Here is a 27235-nt window from a genome sequence, read left to right as displayed (position 1 = left end):
TTGAATTAATACATTTGCACATTACACTTTTACAGCTGCACAAGTAGATCTTTAATCTTTATTGAAGTAAAAGTAAGTCTTTTATGGATGTTAGGTCTATGGCTATGGGAATCAACATTAGTCAACAAGAAGAAGAAGGCAGTTTTCTACTTAAATGAAAACAATACATAACACTTTCTCCCCAAAAGGGGGCAAAAAACCCCAAAGACCTGAAACTCAAATTACAGTGCAATCAACAAAATCAACCAGCTAAACATAAAAATCCAAGAATCTCTTGTGTCTGCACTGGCAAGTGATTTTCTGTATTTTACCATACTGTTTAATATACAGTTCATCAAAAAGAAAAAGTGTTCTTTAAAGCCTTATACTAGAAACACATTAATAAGATAAATATTTTTACTGAGTGTTTCATTGCTGCTAGTTTCTTGAATAGGAAACTTTTAATGAATTTGATAATTTTTCCTTCAGATTTTCTGGCCAGTCCTAAGAAACCTGTTTATTCCTGTATTTTTAAATTGTTGGCTGGCAAAGCACGCTTTGGAGAATATGATTGTAAGTATGACAAAAAAACAACAACAACAAAACCTCAAAAACTCATTCGTACTTTCTATTTTCTTAGTATATTGTCTTTAGTGGGATTTTGGCATTGCAGTCCACTGTCCAACTTTGTTAGGAAGCTAACCAGATCTGTAGTTACATTATACAAATGGTCAAACATTGCTAAAGCTGCATTCTCCATCAAAATTAGAAAAAAAAAATGATGTCAAGTGGAATCTCAAATTAGCATAAATTGGTACTGTGCCAATGAGGCAAAGTTAGAATGTCTGGTTCTTTTGCTACTCCATTCGTATACAATTACAGGGAACTCAAGTGCTATGCCTTAATTGGTCCTTGCAGCCTGTAATTTGTAAGCTAGATATGAGCAGACAAACCTTGAGGCAGCTTGCAATAGTACCAAAAGTATCAAAATTGTGCTGGGATGAACGAAGAACTAGTTAAATATTCACTAAATTACAGCTGTCTCTTTTGCACTCTTCAATGTGATCAGCAAATTCTAAGTGCATTTGAATGAGCGTATTTTATCAGGGCACTATATAATTCCACTATATAGAATCAGTTCTTATTTATTAATTCAAAGCCAAAAATAACAGCTATTTTCCATTAATGTAGAATGATCTTCACAGAGCCATCCAACGTACACAGTCTGCAATGTTTAACCAAGTCCTCATTTTAATATCCACCTTACTGTGTCTTATCTTCACTTGGTAAGTGGCCAAAATCCCTTTGTGTTTATTATTATATATATTGACTTTTCTCACTTCAGTACATGATGATAAAACAGGCATTTTGGGAATCATGCATTGAAATAAAAAGAATAACATGCTTGCAATGAAAGCGTTAATTAGCACCTAGTACTGTTGGAATCTTGATACTCTAGGTTTGGAAACAATGTGCATGCATGGGAGTGAGACTTACTCTCACTCTAAGGAAGGAAACACATATGATGCAAAAGCACAGGAGAAAGGGGAGGGGGGAAATACACATACATACTAAGAGTACATTCTCAGTGGTAAAGTTGCTTGAAGAGTACCAATGGAAGTACAAAGTATTTTGCCAGACAGAGTGCCTTTGGGTTAGCACACAGATAAAGATTTGTCTGTCGTCTGGGGACAGTGATTTGATTTTCTCTTTATTTCTTTAGCTTGTTCTTGATAGCTGCTGTTAGGTGCCTCCTAACTCTTTTGGTAATAACAGTGTAAAATAAATAACATATGGCCTTTTTCAGTCCTGTCCCTTTCTATTCTTTGTTCAGGAAGAGGAGTTTGTTCTAGCCAGTGGCTAAATGAATGGTCCTTTGTTTTATGGCCATACAATTCCATGACAAATGCTATCAGTTCTAGTAAGCTAGTAACAACATTTCCTAAGAACTGACTGTGATCATTCCTGGTTGATATGGTACAGAAGATGCAGCTAAAATGGAACATCCTGCTCACCACCAGAAATTTTAATAAAGAACAGTAAAACATGAAGAAAATGGCAAGCTCACCTGAAGTAATCATGTCTGCTCTCAACAGCTGTAGATAGCAGCTCATTACAGATCATTATATACTGACCTAGTATTGACCCCACTAGACTGCAAAATAAGCTAAATAGGCTGAGAATACTCATTAATGCAGGAACTAAGGAAATTAAATACTTTTGGAATGACCAAGAATAGATGTTCAAGCATTTGAAGCTTGCCTAAGACTGGGGTTCTGTTTAGGCATTTTTTTTTACTATTGCTTACATATACAAAAAATGGTGTTTTTATATTTTTTTAGCCCATCTATGTATGACCTTTATTATAAGGTCATACCTTTGTTATTAAGGTATGACCTTGTATTACAGAGTATATTTTAAACATACCTAAGAAATTCTTTGTAAACAGTCAAAATCAGCTTAATGTCTTCAAATTATATTATATCCATAGTAAATTTGAGGGAGTAACTCAATTTAGGAGACATCTTTTAGAGATTACATGAATTTTGTCATGTTGAAGGGGAAGCAAAGTCTGTTTCTGGAATCTGCCCACTTGAGGTTGGGTTTGATCTCAGGCTGTTCTCTTGTACTTTCTGCAATAGCAAGCAGTAACCGAGTGACTGTATTTCCCCCAGACACATACGGGACTATTTATGGGTTTATCTATACATGTAATAGAACATATTAAAAAAAAAAAAAAAAAAAAAAAAAAAAAGTTTTGAGCTAGCATCAGTCAGTTTTCAAAAACACATTTTGGTGACATTTAGAGATATTACCTTGGTCCACAGAGTAGCACAGTAATGCAAAATTGATAAGCCTAGCTTAGTAGTTTGAATACTGTGTGTATGGTTTCAGAGCAATTACACTCATCCATACTTTTGAACTTTCCCCTTACAGTATTTTTGGTACTATGGAGACATGTGCATGGTGTGCTTTTGGTGGTACTGCTATGTCTACCTACTATGTCTACCTCCCCAGCTTTAAAGTTAACGAGATAATGCCTTCCAGGCACTGCATGTATTAAATTGTAATTAAATTAGTAGTTGCTAGTTGACAGCCTTACTTTTACCTTCTCAGTACTAGTGAAGTCTATATAACTTTACAACACAGGTTTCTGTTCAAAAGTTTGCCTTTTCTAGCAGACACATAGAAGGAAGAGGCACTAAACTTCTTAAGGGAATTACATCATTTTATAGGAAGTCTGAGATGGAATGAAGAACAGAAGGACTCCTCTTTCTACTTATTTTTACCTTCTTGGTTAGTCTGCTGCACTAAGAAAGTGTAGCAAAACTGCTTTCTTACTGCTTTAAGTGAGACTGACAGCTTTTGTAAGACTTGTGATGATCCTTTCTATGAGAAAATTTAAAATAAATTAATGCTGAAACATAAGCACACAATCAAGCACTAATCAAGTAATTAGTCCACATTTAAAAGACATGTTCCTTTTTTTTTATTTTTTATTTTTAGCTTTGTGTGTGTATGTTTTTAATACCTTTAAAATATTGTTTTTGCTAGGTACCTGAAATGGGAAAGAGTTGCTTACTTTCTTGTGTAACTACAGTTTTGCAAGGAGTACAAAACAGCTGGATTTGTACCAGCTTGTTGGAGCTGACACGTTTCCACAGATAATTCTGAAAGTACAATTTTGCTGCAGAGTGTATTCTAAAGACTTTTCTGAGAGCTCACATGTTTACAGAGTAAGAGGTTATTTATGTCAGGAGATACTTCTGTCTGATCTTTGTGTGCACGCAAGTCTAGTGAACAGCAACATGCCATGCTAGTTCTGTCTAGGCAGAGCTGAAATAATTCTTTCTTAAATGTGGAGGGAATGTTCAGTCCCATCATTTAGAAATGCCACAGCACACCCAGGACCCTGGAGATGAATCTGGCTGGACCTCCTGACCTCCCACTGCTTTACAATGGAGGGAGAAGATTAAGTGTGTTTAAGAACAGTACATTTTCCCTTCTAATATATAGACAATAGCATCACATTTGCTACCATTTGATTGATCATCTTTCTCAACAGACATTACTTACGCTAGCTGAAATGAAGCAGCAATATTTATAGAAAACATTAAAAAAAAAAAGAAAAAACATAAAAGTAGCTCTTCCTCATCAACTTTGCTACTATCTTGATATGTGCTTTCAAAATAATCAAACTTCTGATAGCTAGCAGAAAACCCACAGAAAATGAATTAAATTCTGCCTCATGCATCATCATCAAAAACATCAGTTACAATTCAGAGGTCTTGTAAGTGGTAGTGTCACATTCCAACCAATGTTTTATAACTCAAAAATAAGCTTTCAGATTAAATATTTAAAAAAATACGTATATTTTACGTATATATATACAAACATCTATATTTTACAATATTTATAAAGTCATTATTCAAGCTGTCCTTTGTGCTTAGAATTTAGCTGGAAAAAGCTCTTACATTTTTGCACACAGCTGACAATTTTTGGTGTTATTACAGAACAAACAGTAATCACATAACAAGATTTGTCGTCTACGCTGTTCTTTGATTTTTGATAATTGTTTATGGATCTGGGGGTAGAACTCATCTGCAGACTAGCAAATTCATAAGCCTAACTCCATGTATCTGCAGTTTACAGATTACCTACAGGGATTTTAAAATCTTTTCTTCTGATTCCAAGGATATGTTAGGCTATCAATAATTTATCTTTCTTTAAATATGACAGTGATCTTCTAAGTAAAAGAAGTGCCCACCTGTATGACAAAATGTTCAGCAATTACTGTTAGACTTTTAGTCAAAGTATATGTTGTGTCATTTAGCTAATGGATGTTTGCATTTGCTTGCCAAATGGAATACTAATTACTTTTGTAAACTCTACAGTTTACAAATAACAGTGAATGACTATTTCAGGCATCTTTCTATAACACAGTGAATCATCTATTAAGACTTACTTTGTTTTTTAAATCAATGTTAATCATATACTACCAGTGTAGAATAATTAGCTTGTGAAAAAAGTGGCTACAAACAGATTATTTTTTTTTCTTGCTGAAGAACATAAGAAGCCTGCACAAACTTTACTCATTGAAAGCTCACTGAGGAAAACCTTAACATTACCTATCCTTCAGTGCTTTCAACGTCAGAAAATGACGATATTTCCACAAACTCACTTACAGAATACCTGTAGTATGCCAATACTGTAGCTACAAAGTCAATTAAAAATTCTCATCTGAAGGAAACAGTAGGAATAAGTTGCTTGTAAGGATGAAAACATATCCAGACAACAACCCAGTCCAAACAAGGCAAACCTTCAGACTTTGAACACTATGTTACAGAAGACAAAAAAAAAAAAAAAAAAAAAAAAAGGAATAATCTCACTTAGAGTTAAAAAGAACAGGGCACCTCAATGCTCCAGTTCATTTTATTATCAATAAGAGAGGCAGCCACCTCAGAATGCAGTGCAGATCTGAAGCCAACTAATTCACTACATGCAGGTCTAGTTCTCTGCCCTTCTGTGTTGCTTATAGTGGGAGCTGATAATGGCAATTCTCCAAGAAAGATGCCTAACATTAAGTAGGATGAACTCAGAGAGTGTTGGTGGATTATGTAATGTAGAATAATGTTTTTCTTTTTTTTTTCTTTTTTTGTTTTTGTTTTTGTATCTACACTTCTTTCTATGCTGTAATGTTTTGTTGTACAGCATAGCCAGTTCTCAGGTCCAATCTCAGTTTATGATTTAGAGAGATTATTTGCATTCAAAAACAGCACAAAATTAAACTGCGATTATGTCATTTAGTTTGATCAAATCCAATGATTTGATCATTGGTAAATGGTAAAGCCCATTTAGAACATTAATTGAAAGGCCTAAGTAACTGTAAATAATAAAAAATAAATTATTCAACTATTACAAGAATCCCACAAAGTATTAAATAATAGCAGTTGTTCTTCTCTGTCTCTGAAATGAATCAGACCTGTCAGGAACTTGCCTGTTTCCAACAAAGGACCTCTATTTTCTGTTTTGAAATATCCCTATGCAGTGCTCTCCAAACAGAAAAATCCGGTCTTAGAAGTAAGCCAGGTAGTACTTCAGGTGGTCAAGAGCAGTAAGTACTTCCCAAATCCATTGTACCAACTTTCCCCATGTCCTCTTTCTTGGTTGCTGAAATCAGGGTGGGGGATAGGGATAGTTTTCCTGTGAGTGTGTACAATTGAGTTCTACTTCAGACTCTACCTTAATGCTACGTTAAGTGATGGAACAATAAAAAGGTTGTGAAGCCTCTGGAAAGTCAACAAAACATTTCTCAAAACATACATTTGTTATTTGTGGGCAACTGATCTTTAAATTCAATAAAAGTTTATCTAAAATATTATTTTCTGGGAAAAAAGTGTAGATGAACAGGGAGACAACATTTTCATCAACTTCAGTAGGACAGAAATGTATTTATTGATATAATGTAAATTGTATTTTAGTAGAAGATTGTGGAGGAATTCAGAGTTGGCCCTGATTTCTGGCATCAAATGCAGTAGTCAAAGTCTTACTGATTTCACTGTGGCTGTGCCACATTTCTGTGTGTCTGTAGTGCCCAAGTATTTCCAAGGTTGTATATGGATATCATTTAAGCTGTAACAATATTATTTTTTGATGGTCATATATGCCATTTGAAAAACAAAACAAACAAACAAAAAAAAGGCATTCCTGAACTGTAAATTCACTTGTTAAAATTAACCAATAAATAAGTATTTTGAGATTTAAACTATTAAACAGACATTTAAATAGTAAAGCAAACTGCTGATTACATTGTTGGTTCATGTTTGTCATGAAATGACAAAGTAACTGCTTTTCATCTTGGATGGATGTCATGAGTTGGTGATCCTTATCTCATAATTAAGGGAATCAGCCAAGACAATTAATGAATAGATTGATATATGTTGTTTTCAGGTATTTGGTTCAGGCCATGAAGTGGCAGAGATAGCTGAGGATAGTTGAACATGAATCAGCACATTTTTATCTGTAGATTAACTGTTGAGCTTTCAGCAAGGCCAGCTCTTTGCTTCTGTATGATAGATATGAACAGGCAAAAGGGATATATTTAGCCAGAGGTAGTATTTCAAGTCAAAAATTTACTGTAAAGAATACTGTATGACATTTTTACATCCTGAAGAGAAAACAAAAGGACAAAATAGTCCAATGTTTTTAATTTCATCACAGATTTTAAAAGTTTGCTAGTAGCTAATTACTATTGTATACTCTGTATATCACTTCTCAAGCATATGTTGGCAAGAATTATTTAATCAGGTTTGAATTTCCACTGAGAAAGCTGATTTGTGATCCAGTCTGCTGGATCTGCTAAAAGCATGTTATTTAAAGATAATTTTTCTGTTAAAATTTTCAGATCAATAGTCATTTCCCCCCACCCCCCAACCCCTGATTGAAACTGTGCAGTTGTCAGAAATGCATACTGAGCATATGTTTTGTTAGGTACAGAAATTGCTAAGGTAGCTTTGTAAAATCTGCTTTATCAGAACCATGTGAAAACACAGTATTGCCACAAGTAGTTGACAGTCTAGATTATTTAAATGAAACAAAATTTATATAAAACTCCTATTGTTTATAATGGAATAAGGTCTTCTTGGATCGGCCACATCTTTCGCACCTTTGCTAGCAATGGGGATCATTTGCTTACGTTAGTTAGTACTATTAGTACTTGTAGGCCAAAGCCTTTCAGAAAGCTTGATTAGAACAGGTAATGAAAAATTACAATGATAAAATGTAATAAAAAGAAAGTTTCATGGATTAATGATGCCCTTGCTTATTTTAATGCAACTATTGTATTGCTACAATTGTCATATATAAATTTATACTCTTCTTTCATTTGGATGATAGAGTGGTATTTGTCATTATACATTTTAAAAAAGATTTTTACATTTTAAGTTCAAGAGTTCAGATCTTAAAAAAAGTAATATGGCTGATCAAAACTGTTAGAGTGCTGCTTAAAGAGTATAGGATACAAGCTACTAAAAACTGGTGAGTTGTTTATGGAAGGCGGAATAGAAATCATGTTTATTGTAGGGCAGAGCAGAATTACAAAAGCCCAATCAGAAGTCTTCTTGGCTACCCATCAAACATGGTTTCTATGGAAACTCAGATAATTATACAGTGATTTTCATGCTATTTTAGTTAATAATTTGGTAGTGACATAATATTTCCTTTGTTAATCTTTTTAGATGTTTCTACATAGTTATTTCTAAAATAATTAGGTCAGAGTCTTTCCCATGCTGCTTGCAGGGAATTCTTTGTGCAACAGATGTAATAGAACATTTAAAACTAGATGCAGAGACCAGTGAAATTAAAAATAATTTGAGTAGCCTGTTTATTGTGGTCTGTGGTGCAAAGTCATAAAGATTAGGTAGTTCAATCTGTATTATCTTCTGAGTGTGAAAGATACCATTTGTAGTCACCTTCTTCTGAAAATAAAATAATCAGAAAGGCTAAATGGTAGTTTAGAAATCTGCCCTTCACAAAGCTTCTATAAAATGGAGTGTCAAAATCAGATTATTTATAAGCAAATCTTACTTTTATTTTTCCTGATTTTTTTTTTCATATGTAAAGAAATATTAAATTAAAGAAATAAGCAATATGATTGAAGGATTCCTGTTGTTTTACTATACCCTGGAAGATGAGTAGGGGCTTTAGGTAGTTGTGATATTTTCGAGTTACAATCAAAGCCTTGTTGATTTTCTAGCACAGGTTGTTGCAGATCATTAGGCTGAAAAGTAGTTCCAAGGTGAATTTAGATAAAGTGGGCAAAGAGCCCCCACAGGGAGCCTTGAGACATAGGAAACTACAGATGTAAAATTGAGAAGCATGCAAAATCATGAAAATTATTGGAATATGGGTTCCCCAGTAAGTTTTCCATTCATTTGCAAATACACATGCACACATATCTGCTGCTGAATCACAGACTTGTAAGTAGATACCTTTTGTGGAATTGTAAATGTTGCATATGCAAAATATGCATGTTCTCTTCAGGTTAGGGTGACAAGAATAGCTTTGGTAAAATAAAATTGCTAGAATAAAAGTAGATCTGGAATGCAAACCGTGATTTGCAGATTGTGAAATACTTTATCATTTTATTGGTTAAATAAATACATAAATTTTAGGTTTCTCTTTGATTTTGGAGGACTTCTATAAAAGCAGATAAAGATCCTCTTAAAGAAGCAATTTAATACATATACCAAGTGTTAAAAACTTGTCTTCCTTTTTTTTTTTTTTTTACATTGCATGAAGGCATTGCATATCACATCCTTCTTTTTATCTTTGCAATTAAAAGAAAAATCTGATATTCCCATGCTGTCTTTGAGAGCATTTTATTATTTTAGACATTATCAAGCAGAATGCCATGTGTAGCAGCAGATGACTAATTAAGTTGAGGATATTACTTCACTATTTAAATTCAATGCCTGGCATCAACCCGTCATCACTCACTATTCCTGGCTCAAAAATGAAGTTGTCATTAGCATGCAGAATTAATATATATATATATGTATAATATTTCATTGACTGATTCATTAGCCTGACAAACTATTTACTTTACATTAGTGAGATTTCATGTTTGTGTTGGCTTATGCTAACACATTTAAATGTTATATTAGATGCCATCAGTTCTCTGATGAACAGTAATTACGTGTAGTGATTTGCTGACTTTTATTGTCTTTTACATATTCTAAATGTATTTTCAGAGTGTGGAGTTTAGCACAGTTAATATTTCTCAAATCAGAAAGTGAAGAATTAAAAAAGATGCAAATTTGGACTTACCAACAGAAGCTGGCACCAGCCACCAGGAATTACTTGCTCACATTAGGCATAGTTTTACTGACTATTGAAGGGATGTCTCTGAGACTTTGGCATAGTTAGAACTGCAATGTAAGATGATCTAAAATTAAGAAGAAAAAAAATTCATGCATTTAGGACAGTGATTTTTAAAAGAAAGAATTCTCATTTTGCTCTTCTGTATACTTGTATTCCATTAGAAATTGTTATGATGTTTAGCCAGATGTTCTTCAAACAGGTGAAGACTAGAGGGGTAAACAGTTATCCAAATATAGTACCACATTTGGTTGATAAACTTAAGTCAGATGTCCTTGGATTTCTCTAACTCACCTGTGTATGATATTCTTTCCACTAGCAATAGGGTTCCCATTCCCCATGCCTGATGCAACATGACAAAATCACTTACTGAGCTCAAATAAAGCATATAAAGAATTAAAACTATGATTCATTATGAAAATGTTACATTTAAATGTAATCTCTGATAATTGCTTGTGGAAATCAACAGAAGTTTTTAACAGAACATACAAATTTGTCAACCACTTGACCTAATCATCACAATAAAAAGTAAATGTGGGTCAAAAAGTGTTGAAATTCATCTCCAAATGGTATTTCAACTTTAGTAAATTTGCATTTCTAGCACTGTCAAAAGATACTAATTTCCATTCTTCCTCACCCTCCACAAAGTAGAAGTCTTACTAATAAAGGACATAATTCAAATAAATAGCAGAGAGATATAGGAAAAAAGCATAACTAACTAACTTCTGTTGGCTAGCAGCAGTCAGATAATAAAGTCTGTACTTCCTTTGGCAATAAAAACCTTCTCTTAAAAACAACTTAAAAATAGTAAATTATAGGGAGTTCTCAGCTTTGGTAAAGCATCCAATTGTATAGAATCATCGAATCATTTAGGTTAGAAAAGACCCTTTAGATCAAGTCTGACCATCATGTAACACTATACTTATAAAGGAACTTGAATCTAAGCCTAAAGTTGGATTTATGCTCCCATTATTTACAAAAACACAACTATATTTTTTGTTTGTGGAAGTTGAACATTTCTGAAACATACATGAAATATTACATATATACTGAACATCATAGTGGAAGTGCCCGAGTCACAGCAATAAGGAACAAAAAAGAATTAGTATTCATTTACTAAACATTGAAGTAGTAACTGTGAGTTGATTTTGCAGACTGAATGCTTAATGACAGGCATGAAATCAAATTGTCAGTTCCTTTGGGCACAGAGTACCATACCTAATTACATTCCACAGCAAAACAGTATGCATACCAATATATTACAAAAGGAATAGGAGATCGTATACGGGGTGAGGCTGTTTAAAAGCATCCAATGCATTATGGTCTCCTATAATTGCATGTATTCTACTACTTTGCTTAACTTCACAGTGCAAGAATAAAATTCTTCATGAAATTCCAATATATTTTTGAATTACCTTTCTCATATTATCAGAACATCTATCATTATCAGCTAATAAATATGGCAAATGATAATCAACTGCTGCTTACTTAGGAATAAAGAAAAGCAGTGAATGAGTATTGATAATTTGTTTTTCAGTTTACAGTGTGTTGATGTCAAACAATTAAATCCAGTCCTATATTTTGCAAGTTTTTTATCATTAGTTATAAGCAGTGAAAACAAATTAAATAGAAGGATTTTTTTCAGGGAAGTTCAAAATAAAAGAGGATAGAGTTATGTGTGGGTGTGTATGTACGTTTGAGTGTACATTTATGTACCTATCTGTATGTACATATACGTAAAAGGGGGCCTACAAGAAAGCTGGAGGGGGACTCTTTATCAGGGAGTGTAGAGATAGAACAAAGGGTAAGAAAAGACCTCCAAGATCATCTGGTCCAACATCCCCCTATCACCAATATTCCCTATCACCAATATTATAAGTGAAACATAAATAAGGAAAGGAGAACTCAGTTTATTCCATGTCCAGAAGTAAAACTGACTTTTGACAGAGCTTGGATATACCTGTTTAATAGATAATAGTCTAAGATAAACCAAAACCAATACTAAACAATAAAAGGAATATTGTTTGTCATCAGAGAAATGCTATGAGGCTGAAAATAAATAAAACCATGTTATCAGTAGCTTATGGACCATTTTGTAACATGGTAACAGTTATAAGGGGGTGAACACCTAAGACTGACCCTGTCTTGAATAGCTGTAAAACTTTTTTTTTTTTTTTTAATAAACTCTTTTCCTAAACATTTATTTAATTTCATGGCCTGGCTTATGTGGGATTAGATATTTAGTAAATTAGATATGTTGTGGACAGACTGTCAGAACAGACTGAAACTAAGGTGTTTTACCACCACAGGATCTGCACAAGGAATTGCATAAATCTAATAAGCTGCCATAAAGTAATATTGGCATCTGGGATTTTCCAGGAAACCAAATAAATGGTACTGAAAGATATTACACATTTCAGTGAGGTCTGGAAACACTTCTACCACAGGCAAGTTCAGTACATTATACATGTAAACATTAGAGAAGATACTTCAAGGACAGAAGCTGCAGGCTCATTTACAGAAAAATCAGTGTTTGTAAGGAGACTGAAGTATACTTAGGCTAGAATGGACAGAAATGGTTTTCCCTCCACAAGAGAAAGTCTGCTTGTGGAGCACAACTAAGGTATGCACACTGAATTATTATTACAAGTTCTTTAATGTAAGTGGAGTATCTCTTGGGACAATCCTTCTATGCTGTTTTTGATTATTCTTTCATTGAACATCTGCTACTGCTCTCAGTAGAAACAGGCAGTGAATTAAAGGAGCCTTTGCCTAACCTAATATGGACATTGCCATTTTTTTCTGTCAGTAGTTTAGAAACTTTTTCTCTATTCATCTAACTTGAAAATCATTTTGCCTGTTCTTACTAGATCTCTCCTTCACTATCATAAAGAGGAAAGAAGCAGGAGAAGATCCTTAAAGGATCCCATACAAGTTCATAGATTTTTCTTCATTTTTGACTCTGGCAAAAGATAGGGTTGTAAACAATTTTGTCATTTAATGAAGAGGTTTTGGAGCATAATGAACTCTGCAGCTGTTCAAGTCAGTGACTAAACCTATTTTTAGTAAAATAAGTCCAACTATTAGTTGCAAGATAATAACATGCAGTGCACAAAAGTCTGAGGAGGTTTTTATTGTTTTGAGAGATCATAAAATGGTATGAGACTTCAGCTAACCTAGGGCTTGCCAATTGTACAAGATAATTGGCAATTGGCTACAACTCTGGTTTAATCAAAAGGCATCAATAAATAAATGTTTGGTTCTTGATATGACTGAAAAACAGTTTGACAGTTTTTCAGAAGATGTTCTCAGAGATTCAATGAACTATAGAACTGTCTGGGATACAGACATCTACAAGGCCAGAACACAGTAAGTAAGAATCCCTGTGCTCTTTTCTGAAAGTAAAAATTTAGTAAAAACTGAGCACGGTGAGTAGCTGTACATGGTACAGACTAGGAACTTCTCCCTCCCCAAAGTTGAGGCAGTTTCTACAGTTCATACACCACATTTTTGCACCTGAAGTATTTGACTTGGAACTAACATTGTTCAAAATCAATAAAAACCTAGAATAATAGGAGAGGCTGTCAATGTAAATTATAGATTCTGAGCACTTTTTCCATCTGGTAATGTCTGAAAAAACATAAGCGTCCCACAAAATCTTGATTCTCTGAAGCTATCCAAGCTAGGTGATTCTGTGGTTCTATACTTGGGAATACCATTTCAAGTAATTCTGAAAGTATATTCCAAAGAGTGGGAAGTGTATTTGATGGCCTGCTTGATCTTCATGGCTCCTGAGTAGCTCAGACACACTGTTGCCACAGATTAACAGCTACACCTGACAAAGATATAGAGCCAAAGATAACACGTGTGATGTTTAAAAATTTTCTGAGGAGTAATGAAGTCCAACATTTGGAACATAATTTTGTCCTCTGATTCATGTGGCTTAGCAAAGAGATTTGTTAGAAATACAGAAGCAGGAATGAAAAATGATCAATAGATTCTGGAAAATAGAGCAGGCTTGTTTTCTTTTGTAATTTATAGCTGTCCCTAGAACTTCAATGTGTGTAAGCCCACCTTACCTTCTCCTGAAAGGGGAAATAAAAAAGAGCCTATTTGGATTTAATCGACCTATGCAATGGAGACAGACTTTTCATAAACATAATCCTACCTGTTGTGCAAAATCTGGAAAGCAAGGTTTAAACATGCTTTACTATGATTGACCTGTGTAACAAAAAATCAATTATTGGAAGAGGGCATAGAATATTCTTAGGTGCCAGCCCTCCCACTAGGCTCGGTAGTCCTCCTCTCACTTTTATTAGTACCCCCACCCCCCCACTGCTCTCAAATAATGCATTTTTAATGATTCCATGCAAGAGAAAATACCTTGGTAGAAAAGTCTGAGTCAATCAAGCTTATTTCATGACCTATTTACTATTTCCTTAGAAGTGGAGGATGTGAATTTGAATTCACAGACAGAGGATAAATATGAAGCTGGATCTTCCATATTCCAGTGGCAATCTAACAAATACTGATTAGTTCATTTAAAAATAAGCAAATATTAAAAATGATAAAAAGCAGTGCTTTCATAGTGGATATAACCTGAGTATTGATTTAGAGTTTTAAAAGATCGAGTTTCCATTTCTTTATTACTATTGTCTTCTCTTAGCCAACCTACTCTGATTCAAGAATATATATATTTTTAATGCATCTGATTATTAAAATCAGATTTTTAAAACGTTTAACATGATTAAAAATGACAAATCTGTCAAGTACATAGTCAAGCAACTTCTATGCTGACAGGGGTAAAATATCAGGGTTTGGAAATGCAAAATATTTTTCTACAAGTTACCTCAGAGCAATGTCAGATTCAGACAGATATCCAAGCAGTTTTAGAGGTAGTTTGCTTTTTTTTTTTTTTTTTTTCATTTTTTTTATTTTGTCATTATAAGGATTTTTTATTACTTTCAACAATGACTTACGCTAAGTGGATAACTTTGGACTCTGTTCTGTTACATGGGAAGGAAATATATGCAAATCTGTCTCCAATTCCTATCCTGATTCTACATGCTGGGTTAGTTTCTTCTCATGTACATTTAGCAAATGTTTGGCTATTGAATCCTTCAATTGTTAATTTAATTTAAACATTTTGTTGGAAGAGGGAATATGGATGGTTTGCATAATGCCTGTTACCCTCTTGGGAGTGTTTCAAATGTATTAGAAGAAACATTAAGCATGATTTTCCAAAGCATACCGTGTCTGGTGCAGACCACTTATTAAATTAGAAGTTTGCATTTGAATTTTCCAGCATAACATATATAATTTCTGTGTATTTTAGATTACCCAATTTTGTTTCCTGAAAAAGGATAGGTATTGTAATACTACCTATTTCTGTAGATTTCCTGGTGGTTAAAGTACGACTTGCATATTTCTATTTCCTGAAGAGTGAGTGACTCCTTGTGTGAGCAGTACAAAACCTCAGGCTCCAGCAGGCTCTTAGCTGTAACAGTACTGACACACTGAGGTCGGAATGTCAAGGTTTACTTCGTTGACCATCAATGCTCTGGGGCAGACTGAAAGCATACAAAAATACAGATAGTTCTCAGGACTTACAGACTGAAGCGTGCACAAAGCTTTTTATGGAAACACTCTAAGCTGATGCAGCCCACAGTGGGACTCTACTTGAGCAGTCCCAATGACCAGGGTTCTTACACTGCAGCTCTACTTCACATAATGCAGCAGCAGCAGTAGAAAAGGTTTTCACTCAACTTCACCAAATATTTATACACACTTGTTCATTTCGTAATATCCTATTCTGCTTAACAAGATGTTCTGCAGTTTCTGGAAGTCACATGGCGTATTAGTAGAAGTTTATTTTTGTAAGTTCAGCTTTTGTACCATTAGCTACATATAACTTCCTTGGGGAAGGAAAACACTTACATTAGACATGGATAAGCAATAATACATCAGCAGGCAAGATCATTTTGGCTGGAGATAGAATTGGAACAGAAAATGGTTACCTTTTCAGCTGAAGAGAAATTCAGTATTCATTTCTGACATCATGGGATTGCTGTATAGAGTAAGACGGACAATTCTCCACCCATACCTTAACTTGTATTTACCAAGTCCTACAGAACCCAAGAGCTTGATTCAAAGACTATTGAAGTTATCTGAGTCTTTTTCTTCGCTACAGTGATTTTGGGAAAAATAGAGAGTGTTATATGAAAATATTTGCCTCTGAAAAGAAAACATTCTGGAAAAGTATAAAGACATTGGGCTGTCTGATGAAGTGGAATATTTGCAAAATATTCCGCAAAAATATTTGAGGTATTGTGTCCAGTCAGTCTTAGAATATATTTCAGCATGCTCTACTGCACTCAAAGTTCAACTAAGAATAACAAGTATATTTCTCGACTCACTCAGTTTAAAGACAGTATAACAATATTTATCTTCTTTCCAGTCAGCATTTCTCCCTCGTTTCTCTCACTGTCTTGTATATAATTAATCATTTCTGTGTCTTGGAAGTCAATAATTCCTACAGTTTTAAAGCCTATTATATGGAATGAAAGAAGGAAATTGGAACTTCCGTTCTAATTCTTAAATTTAATATATTATATATGATATATTTATCCGACCCCTACAATTATATTGTATATATTTGGATATTCCAACCCCTACAATTCTGTGATTCTGTGATATATTGTACCAGATTCTCTCATTTTAACATTTTGGAAATTGCAAATCTCTTTAAACAAGTCAATTTTGTTTTCCTATTTTAATGCTGTTTATGGAAAATTGCTTTTCAGAAAATAAATAATCAGACAAAACAGATTTTACAAAAGACCTGAGAAAACATCACAGGGCTTGGAAAAAGTGAAGCATTTTGTTTTCAGCAACCTAAAACCTTAGCTTTGGGAGGTTTGAGGAGGGTAGAGATTTTGTTATTGGTCGGGGTATTTTCTGATTGTCTTCTCTCTTCATTTACTTGCTATAGATTCTGATCATTCCTTGTTCTTTTCTTTGCCTCTCCCTCATTACAAAAGAATCAGAAGCTATTAGAAAGCATTAGATTATTAGATCACGCGTAAAGTGTTCAGCAACATCTTCGCCTTTTCTGACTGTAAGTTCAGACTGCAAAGCTCTGTAGTGTCTCATAGAAGATAATCAAAATTCGGAGGACATATGTTGTCATTCAGAAGTTAACCTACAGTATTTCCATAATTATGATATAGTAAATTAAAAAGTCACTTTAATGTAATTCCAGTTACATCATCATTCAACACAAAGTTTTGTGAAGTATAAATTGAGCTTTTAATGATTCTCTGTATAGCAATTCTACCAACACTGAGAGCTGCTTTTCCAATAATGCCTAACTTCAAAGCATAGGAAAGTACAGGACAAAACTGTATCTGTCTCTACATCAGTACCCTAAACAGCACAGCATACCCTACAGAGAAAAATTCCAGTATGAAAGGTTATTTCCTTCAGTTCAAAGCAGGGCATTCTTCAAATAGAGCATTAATCCTAACATCACTTTCGTTTCGAGGACTTTAGACTACCGCCAACTTGATATTAGCATCTTTAGCCCACAGTGAACACTTTTTGCCAATTTCAGACAAAACTTCAGTACATTTATCAGAGTACTAAAATATAGTAAACACCTTCTAGAGACTGAAGTATGAACTGTTCTAATAGCTACAGTTTGATTTTGATTGAGAAAATTTCTTTTAACAACCTGAGTGAACTCTTACAAATCTTTGCTTTCTAATGCAGATAGTTACAGCCACTATAGTGGCAATGTATATCTCAAGGGCCTGCCATGTATTTCCTAGGAAGTTAAAATGGTTGTTGTCAACATCATTATGTATTTTGCCCATAGGTATTTACTACAGTTGATAGTCTATCAGCAAAGGGTTCATTCCAATCTTTTTCATACAGAAAAATAAAAAAGTCTGTGAAAGTAGCATTGGAAAACTTTAAAATAATACAAATATTAATTGGCAGCACAGATCAATCAAGTAATTGTAATTTAATTTGTCATTTGTTGTAACGTCACCATTTCATATTCAAATATGTGGAAACTTTAAAGATATTTGGATGTGAGAAACTATTAATTTAAATAGGAACACTTACTTCATATGGGCTGCAGAATTACTATATTTCTGAGTTATTTCAGATGTAACTTCTACAGTATCTAAGCACTGAGCCTGTACCACGGGATCTCACTGAACATGTTACAATTTATCCCCAGTGTGTTCAACATATTCATTAGCTATTCCATATAGCTAGCTACTTACTTAAAACACTACAGAGGTAATTAGTCAAGTTGAAGCTCAAAGTCCAAGGAAAACAATGCTGTTAAATGCCACCTAATCCTGAAAACACCTAAGCATCTCTAACTTTGGCTTTAGCCTCTGATGCATTATTTTAGACCTCAAGAGGCTGTACCTCTAACTAATAATTTTCTGTAAAAGCAGAAATAAAGAAATATTAGATATGTTTAGCACCACTGACAAATGAAAATACAAAACAATCTAAAATGATTATATATAAAAAATAATTCATGTACAATGCTTGCAAATTGCTATCCAGATTCCTGTGCCCATTTCTGTGACATACTGCCACAGCATGGTAGCAACATGATTTAATCTCGGGGATTATTTTACACTGCAGTATTTATTTCTAACAGCAGGTGCTCAGAAACAAATAGGAACTGGGTTTGAAATAAAATAAAGCACAAGTTTTCCTTATTCCTCTGATTTCCACCTGTCCAGGTGACTTGCTTAACAGCACTGCAGGAGCAACATTGTAATTTTATTCTTTTTATATATAAAATAGTTGGGTAATTGTAACTCTTTTTTTTTTTTTCCCTTACAATTGTAGAATATTTTGTTACGTGTTACTGCAGTATGCTACTATTTATAAACTAAATCAATTCAGGCCCCCAAACATTTGTCTAGTTCCTTGACTAATGTCATAATGCCCTTTGAATTCTCACTGTGGAGTGAACTGTCCCCTCTTCTGTGCTCAGATTTTCCCTGAAGAAAAAAAGTTCAAATTGGATTGCATAGGTAAAACTTAGGATATGCAGGGTGAATCATTAAGGTCCTGTGGTAAAAGAGGAACAAACCAAGCAGTGCAGACATTCAAAAAAAGGAAGTGGGCAAGACTAGATTTATATTTAACTGGACTATCCCTAGGTATAAGCTACAGCATCATCCTGTCTGTTCTGTTTAAACAACTGAGTTTCCTTACAGAAGGGCTGTCTTTTTAGCATGAAGCAGTTAGAAATTTGCATATCTGTGTCACTCCAGTGTATTATCATTTCGATCTTAACATTTGGTTATTTTATCAGGACAGTTAAATACTCAACTAAGGGACAGGGAGAAAACAGTAAGCTCCTGGTAGTAACCACTTTCAATTTTTTTAATTTTTTTTTTTTTTTTAAGGTAGCTTCTGTACTGCATGTGGAGATAGGTTATTTACAAACTGTAGTTAGTTTTGGCACACAAAATACTTAAGCAAGCAAGTATTCCCGGAATTAAAAAAAATAAATAAATAAAAATTCCAGTAAAATGAAGATTGAACTCTCAAAAGTTCAAATGATACCTGGCTAAACAAAACATGACTGATCTTCAGAGATTACATTTATATGTTTAAAATAAGTTTTCTTCATGAGTTTGTAGTAAATTTACTGACACAGCTTTTACTTTAGCAGACCCATGTTGTTGTTTTTTAGTAATAAAAATATCCTTTCCATTATACCAGCTTTATTTGTTGTTATGGCTTGCTTAAATCCACTATGAGAAGACTGCTTGTTGGAATTACCGAAACCTTAAATTGATATAGAAGGTGGAGAATTGGGCACCCTATTTTAATTAGGTGTTTTCTATGTATTTATTATTACAGTTTTCTCTTAAAGTACAAGCTGGTTTAAGCATTGCTTTTGCTGAACATTGCTTTCTTGATTGATATCGTTATGTCTGTCCAGGCATGACTAAGTAGATAATTGTTTTGTCATGGCATGAAAGGAAAGGAGGACATAAACAAGAATAAGGAGATAAAAATGCCACCATACAATATCAAAAAAGCAAAAAGAAAAAGTCTGAGTTATTGTATATTGCATTATGTTGGGAAATATGAGAAAGCAGAACAAGAACATATGCTGGCTCTTTTAGCACATGTAGTATTGATGCATCTTTTAAAAATAATGCTCAACATTTAACAATTTACAAGAAAAATAAAAAGATGCTGATGCTGTTATTCATATGAAGAATTAGGTTATAGAAAAAGTACTCAATAAATTTTGGGGGAATGGAGTAACTAATCCGTGTGGGCTTGTCTTATTGGAAAGGCAGTAAATTTCCATTAGACTCTGTGTGCAGTATAACCAGGTAGCCCAGACTAATGTTTCTTCGGATGTACTGGTAGTGAGATTAAAGTACAAAATTATTGGTGAGGAGTAAAAGGGGTAATATTTAATTTGGAAATTAGATTCCCATAAAGCTGTCTCTCAAAAGTCACTTTTTCTGCAATTTTGTGATCCCTTGCTCTGCTAAAAACAACAGGCAGAGCAGCAAAATGACCAGTGAAATTAAGACTTGGTAGACTATTTTTGGATTTATCATTCCTTTGCTTGCAGGGTTATTAGGGCCTCAGGTATAATCTGGTAGAACTGCAGATGAAGTGCAAGTAATTTTGAAGAAAAATAATTTTTTCAGGTTCTAAGAAGAGATTAATTTCTGGTTCAGTAAAGCTCCTATGTCTTACTGACTTTAATATTCATAGCTAAAAGTAAGAAGCACTGGTTTATGCCCACTGAGTTCAGCAAAAGACAACTTGAATCCACAACAATTTGGCTAAAGCACAAAATTATTTTGACAGCTTCAAGGAATATGAATATAGAGGATTGTACAGGAGTTCAGCTAATAAAATGATGGGCTCAATGGGCATTTTGCTGTTCACTTAGAAAAGGCTGGAAGGTTAGCCAGACTATAATTGGGTTGGTTGGCTAAAGAAAGTACATGAACAATAATATTAATAAAGAGGATATCCCCTTCATCAAGCTGTGAGCTTTCCTATAAGCAAATTAGTAAAGATTTTTCAAGGTTTTACAAAGTGAATAAAAACTGAAGAAACAACTCACACTCCTTTAAAATGTAAAAAAAAAAAAAACAAAACAAAGAAAAGCACCACCACCACCAGAAAAACAAACAAACAAAAAACAGATTTTATACATTTTAATCCATTCCTTTAGGTACAAAGTGTAGAATTGACCCTTTTGATTATGCAAACACTAAGCAATTTGACAGGCACCAGCATTAGAGAAAATACATTGCTAACAATCATAGAATGCAATGCATAGAATTCAATGCAAACCTATCTGCAGATACTTAACACTCTCAGAGGAATGGTATAATAGTCCTGTTATGGCCATATCATTGACTATGTGTAATTGCTACTTTCCTGGCCATCGTGACTTAATTCCACAAGTCAAGATTGTATTTTAGAGATGTACCCACAAAAGAAAACTGAAGAGAAGAAAACACACAAGGGTGTTCAGGAATAATAGCAACAACAACAAAAAAATCCACCACAAATCTGTTTTTAAGATTACATATAAAAGTTATGTGAATATTAAAATAGGTTATTTTTTGTACTTGGATGCCTCTGCAGTGTACTCCATTATTTCAAATTGAGACTAGAATAGGAGCTAGCTGAAAAACTTCCTTGCCTGAGACCAAAATAAAGTGTTTTTCATTAGCATGTTTCCAGACAGTCCCTCTGTTAATATTTTCAGGAACAAAAATATAATTGCCATTTTTTCTAAGAAGGGAGGGAAAACAAAGAAACAAAGAAAGAAGGAAACAAACAAAAAACAAACTGGGAACATAGTGAAATTATGGAAGATCTAGATTACAACACCAGTGAAAAATGTGGAACAAATTGGATAGGAATATAAAAGTATCAGTTCTGACTGAAGGATGGAACTTATGCAAACAGAAAAAAAAAAAAAAAAAAAAAAAAACGACACCCTTTTTAGAACATTTTGAGAAGTGTGAAAACTACAAATGCTAGAACTGTGAAAAGGAAACTGGGAATTTGATCCATATGTTCTGGAAATGCCACTGCCCACTGCTAAATTATTTTTGGAGAACAGAATGGAGAACAGAAGAACAACTGCTAAAGCTGTTATAAACACAGGCTCTCCCTGGTGATGCAAAAATTTTACCATGGCAGATATTAACGAGTGACTATTACCATCTGGATACGGTATTTGAAGAAATAATCTTTGGTACATTCTAGAATAATAATTACCAAGGAATACAGTATTATTTACCAATTACTTGTCAAATTCTCCAAGAGGAAATCATTCAGCTAACTCCAATGATAAAAAAACACAACACTATTCAGAGTGGTTCACGGATCAATTTTCTTCTTATAGGTGAATATAGTTTAATAACTGAATTTGTTTACATGATTCTACTGTCTTAAAAAAGATCATATTTTAAGCTTGGAAAGCTCTTCATCATGGTATAGTTTTTCAAACTGAAGTATTTTTAAAACATGCAAAATACAAAACAGCAATAGGACCTCTAAATAGATTCTGCCACTACTTCTAAAAACCAAAAGAGCATTAACTTACACAAATCATTCTGATTACAAGAGAAATAATTACCAAGTAACACGTAGAGCACACTGACTTGTTCATAGAAATGTGTGACAGGAAGAAATGAACATTATTTGTCCTGCTATTAAAAACAACCAAACCATATATTTCTATTCTGTACTTGTAGCAATCAGGAACTTCATAACATTTGGCACCTTCTACCTGAAGTTTGGCCCTGGATACTTATTCCTCTGACAATTGGATAGCCTCCAATTCCTACATTCAGTTTATTCTAGACAGTTGGTACTCATTTATACCAACATTATCTTTTTAGTATGCAACATGTACTCTCATAACAAGTTCATTCTAGTAGCTCTTACCATACAAAGTGATTTAAAGAAAGTATTATGTACATTTTCTTGGCCATACCAGCAAACGCTCCCTGAAAATGTTAAAAGATGCTTTTTAAAAAATTTCTGAACTGTGGCAACTATATACCATCTGTTTTGTTCTGGTTTAGAAAGGAATTGCATCAATCCATGATGTTCTATACACCACCTCTCCCTCACAACAGCCACTAAGCAAAACCTAGCAACAAAGTTCTATCATATCAAAATATTGAAAAAAATTATATTCTTTTATAATAAATGATGTAAAAATTACACAAATAACAAACTTGTGGTTTGATACTCATTTTTCCTCTTTTTGAAAAAAATGTCTTTGCTGAGCAATGTATCCACTCTAAAATAAATAATTTTCTGCATATATAACATAATCATCAAATTTGAACTGAACCTAAGTGCACTTTATTTTTCGTGTCTTTATTCATTCTTTTCTACATAGTATTTGTGGAATTCAGCATCTGGAACGAGCAGGAAACAGGTTGACTCTCTTTGACTCCCTTTATTTCTGCATAGTGACATTTTCCACTGTGGGCTTTGGGGATGTTACACCCAAGATATGGCCTTCAAAGCTGCTTGTTGTCATTATGATCTGTGTTGCTCTTGTGGTGTTGCCCATACAGGTAAATGTGGATTTTTTCTTCTCTTTTGAATTGTTTTTAAAACAAAACAACCGAAAAAATACTGTTATTATTGCATATAAAATATCAGAAAATTACTGTCTTCTATATCTTTTATTCTATTTATACTTTTGCCACTGTTTGTCCTCATATAGTTTAGATTTATAATGAAATACGGAACACTAAAGCCAGTTTTCAACTGCTGGCAAAAGATATCAAGTACCACATAGCCCTTCTCTTCATCCTGAGATATGGGTTATTAATGGAGCAATTTAAAAAAGCAACACAAAACAACCAAACAAAACCAACCAACCAACCAAAAAAAAACAAACAACAAAACAATAGCCAGCACTTTCTTTATGAGTATAACATTTCCTCTGCAGGCTTTCCCTGTTTCTAATCTTGCTTCTCTCCACTTCCTCTCTTACTCTTACAGCTCAGTGCTAACTTAAAAAAAACAACTCATTAAATCTGCAACTTAAGCAAATTTTCTTCATATCTGTGTATGTCAGTATACACAGAGCCAAATGCACGTTTAGAAAATTTTGATGCCTATATAGGCTTAGGCCTTCTAACCCGTTTCTACAAGAAAAGGTTGATTCATTAAAATACTTGGATCAATCAATCAGTTTCATTACATTTACTGAACATTTGTCAGCTCATGAGCAAATGCTTGATGTCAGACACCCTCAGACTATACGGCAGCACTGTCATGATGTTAATGGTCTGACATCTGGTGATGACCTATACCTCCAGGACACAAAAGGGAAGTGTGAGGAGACACCATTCATGCTTATCAAATCTTGGAGTAGGCCTGATAGACCTTGAAGCTGCAGTTTCTCACACAGCTATGGTTTCCAGACTCTGCTGCTCTGATGGTGAACTAAAAGCTTACTGTGAGCAAACACCACAGAGTCCCTGGGAGACTTGAAGCTTGAGCTGTCAGCATTAATTTCCTTGAAAAAAATTGAACATTTTAATTATAGCTAAATATACAAACATACACAAACATATGCACTAATACAATTATATTCCCACTCAGTGGCAATTTAGTAAAATACATATTCTTTTTGAGACTAAAATATGCTTTAAGAAATTTGGAACTTCCCCAGAAATAGAAATTTCATGTTTGAACTACTTCTAATATACACTTAAGCATCGTGTATATCGCATCCCTCCTGAGCAAAACTGCAGGCCACCATGAGGTCTCCCCTCAGTCTCCTCTTCTCCAGGTTGAACAAACCAAGTGACCACAGCCACACCTCACACATCCTCCCATCTAGTTCCTTCACCATCTTTGTTGCCCTCCTTTGGATGCTCTAATGTTTTTTATGTCCTTATACTGCTGTGCCCCTAACTGCATACAGTACTCGAGGTAAGGCTGCAGAGTAGAGTGGGACAATCACTTTCCTTGACTGGCTAGCAATGCTGTGCTTGATGCTCCCCAGGAGATGGGTGGCCCTTTTGGCTGCCAGGGCGCACTGTTGACCTTGCCATTAACCAGAAGCCCCAGACCCTTCTCCACTGAGCTGCCCTCCAGCTGCTTGTTCCTCAGTCTGTATATATATCCAGGGTTGCTGTCCCAGGTGCAGAATCCAGCACTTGCTCTTGTTAAATTTCATACACAAATATTCATTCTTGTTAAATTTTACACACATACACATACATTCACTAGAGTGCCTAGCACTCTAGTCCATCAAGATTTTTTTGCAAGGCCTCCCTGCCCTTGAGGGAGTTAACAGCTCCTCCTAGTTAAGTATCATTTGCAAACTTAGTATGCATTCAAGTCCTTTGTACAGATTATTCATAAAAACATTGAAGACAACTGTCACCCCAAAATGGAGCCCTGGTGTACCCCACTAGTGACTGGCCACCAGCCTGATCTAATCCCATTTACTATAATCCTCTGATCTCTTGAGCTTTTGTCCTGCTATGATATGATATACAATTATTATTCACAATTCAGTTTCTCCATCAGTTGAATGGAGTGAGAAAAAGAATAGTTATCAAAAACAGTTAAATGAAGCTCAGGATTAAATGCATATTACATACTACAAGAAGCTTTGAGATGGCATTTGTGTGTTTTATTAGTGGCACAGATCATTACAATATTATCTTTAGTCTAACAGGTTCAGACTAGAGGAGCAACATTTTATATACTTAATAACTAATTCATATTTCCTAGCCTATTGTGCACTAGGCTTCCCTTTGCAAGAGTACAAAACAGGTATTACTGTTAGCCTGCATACACTGTTAGCTGAATGCATCTATTATTCAGCAGCTGGCAAATGCAAAATTGCTGTATTAACAGCTCCAATTGTTTTAATTGGTATCTATATGTATAAAACAGATAGTTGAGTATAGATTTGATAGGAATATACAATGATATTGTCACCTCCTGAGTATTATAAAATCTCTGAAAAGAGTCATTGTCCAAAGAAAAACGGTGCTTCTATCTGAACATTTATACTTATCGTGACCTACATGTATGAAAATTTAACCTTTCATTTGAGAGAAGCATTTAGGTAACAGGGTACTGGAAAAATAGATCAGAGGTGTGAAATAAATAAAGTAAATAAGGTACAGTCTTCATTCTTTTCCAAATTTTTGTGACTGAGTATCACGTGATATTTTAATGGACTTATCCTGCTATTTGTGTGATAGAGACTGGCTGTGTTGCCATGTTTTTTTATTGATCTAATCCACTTATTAAAGAACTTTTTTTACAAAGAAAAATGCATTGGGAGCTAAGGACGTCTTTTAATAAAGGTATGAGCTAAACAATGCAATGTAGCTAAGTCATGATACAGTTTTACTGCACAGCTGCTTGTCTATATTTCACCGACACATGGCATCTATTGCAGTTTGAACAGCTGGCATACTTGTGGATGGAAAGACAAAAGTCTGGTGGCAACTACAGTCGACACAGAGCTCAGACGGAAAAACATGTTGTGCTGTGTGTCAGCTCCCTGAAGATTGATTTACTTATGGATTTCTTAAACGAATTCTATGCTCACCCCAGACTACAGGTATTTAGAGTGGGAAAAAAAAAAAACAAAAAAAAACTCAAAACACTGATTTCGGGAGACAGTGTTCTGGAATGGCCTTTAATTTGAAAAACTGAATTTGGGAATAGTTGACTGAATTGGGAATCTATAATTGCAGTAAGAAGCTGAGATACAGTATGGAGACAATCATTTTGAATTGAGCTAAAGGGATTAAATAGATAGAATTACTGTCTTGTTGAATTACGCTAGTCCTTTCAGAAACAGATATTTCCATGCAACTTCCTTTTATTCTATTTAAAGTAGACAAGAAATGAAAAATGTTCAAATTCTTTTTTTCCTCTTATTTTGGGACCGTATCCAAAACTCCTCACAAGCCAAAGAATATTTTTGTTTTGTCATTTTGCTTTGTTTTTCATCAGTGTTAGGATAATTAGATCCTTTTGGAAATGTTGAAATTAAGAAAAAATTGCATGGACTTTAAAGGACAAAGACCTTGTAAGGTTGCATGTGAGATTTTTCTTGGTTTACAGTTATTCCCTAGTTAATGCAAACAGATGTCATAAAGTTGTTCTGATCACATAAAAGCATATATGAGGTAGCAGTTTGGATTCATTATTAGCTTTACTATAGACAATTTCTTTTACAAATATTTCTCTGACAATGTCTATTACTATGTTAACTGTGATACATTAAGTAATGCAAAACCCCCACAAGATACAGTTCTTCAAATAGTCAAGCAGC

The 27235-nt window shown here is 34.2% G+C and overlaps 1 protein-coding gene across 3 annotated transcripts in view; it reads left to right on the top strand.

The window, feature by feature from the left end:
- The window catches only part of KCNT2 (potassium sodium-activated channel subfamily T member 2), a gene marked incomplete at both ends in the record, with an annotated part of 145364 nt that overhangs the window by 53877 nt on the left and 64252 nt on the right, over positions 1 to 27235 (top strand). For all 3 annotated transcript variants that reach the window (XM_084291435.1, XM_084291434.1, XM_084291433.1), the window contains 4 exons: positions 469 to 552; positions 1171 to 1265; positions 23309 to 23489; positions 26351 to 26515. In XM_084291435.1, the coding sequence (XP_084147561.1) occupies positions 469 to 552; positions 1171 to 1265; positions 23309 to 23489; positions 26351 to 26515 (525 nt within the window). The remainder of the gene's footprint in view (positions 1 to 468; positions 553 to 1170; positions 1266 to 23308; positions 23490 to 26350; positions 26516 to 27235) is intronic.

The sequence above is a fragment of the Netta rufina genome, assembly GCF_964035555.1.
Source record: "Netta rufina genome assembly, chromosome: 8".
NCBI lineage: Eukaryota > Metazoa > Chordata > Aves > Anseriformes > Anatidae > Netta > Netta rufina.
Note: the sequence above shows the minus strand (reverse complement) of the source record. Positions and strands in the feature narration are given on the sequence as shown.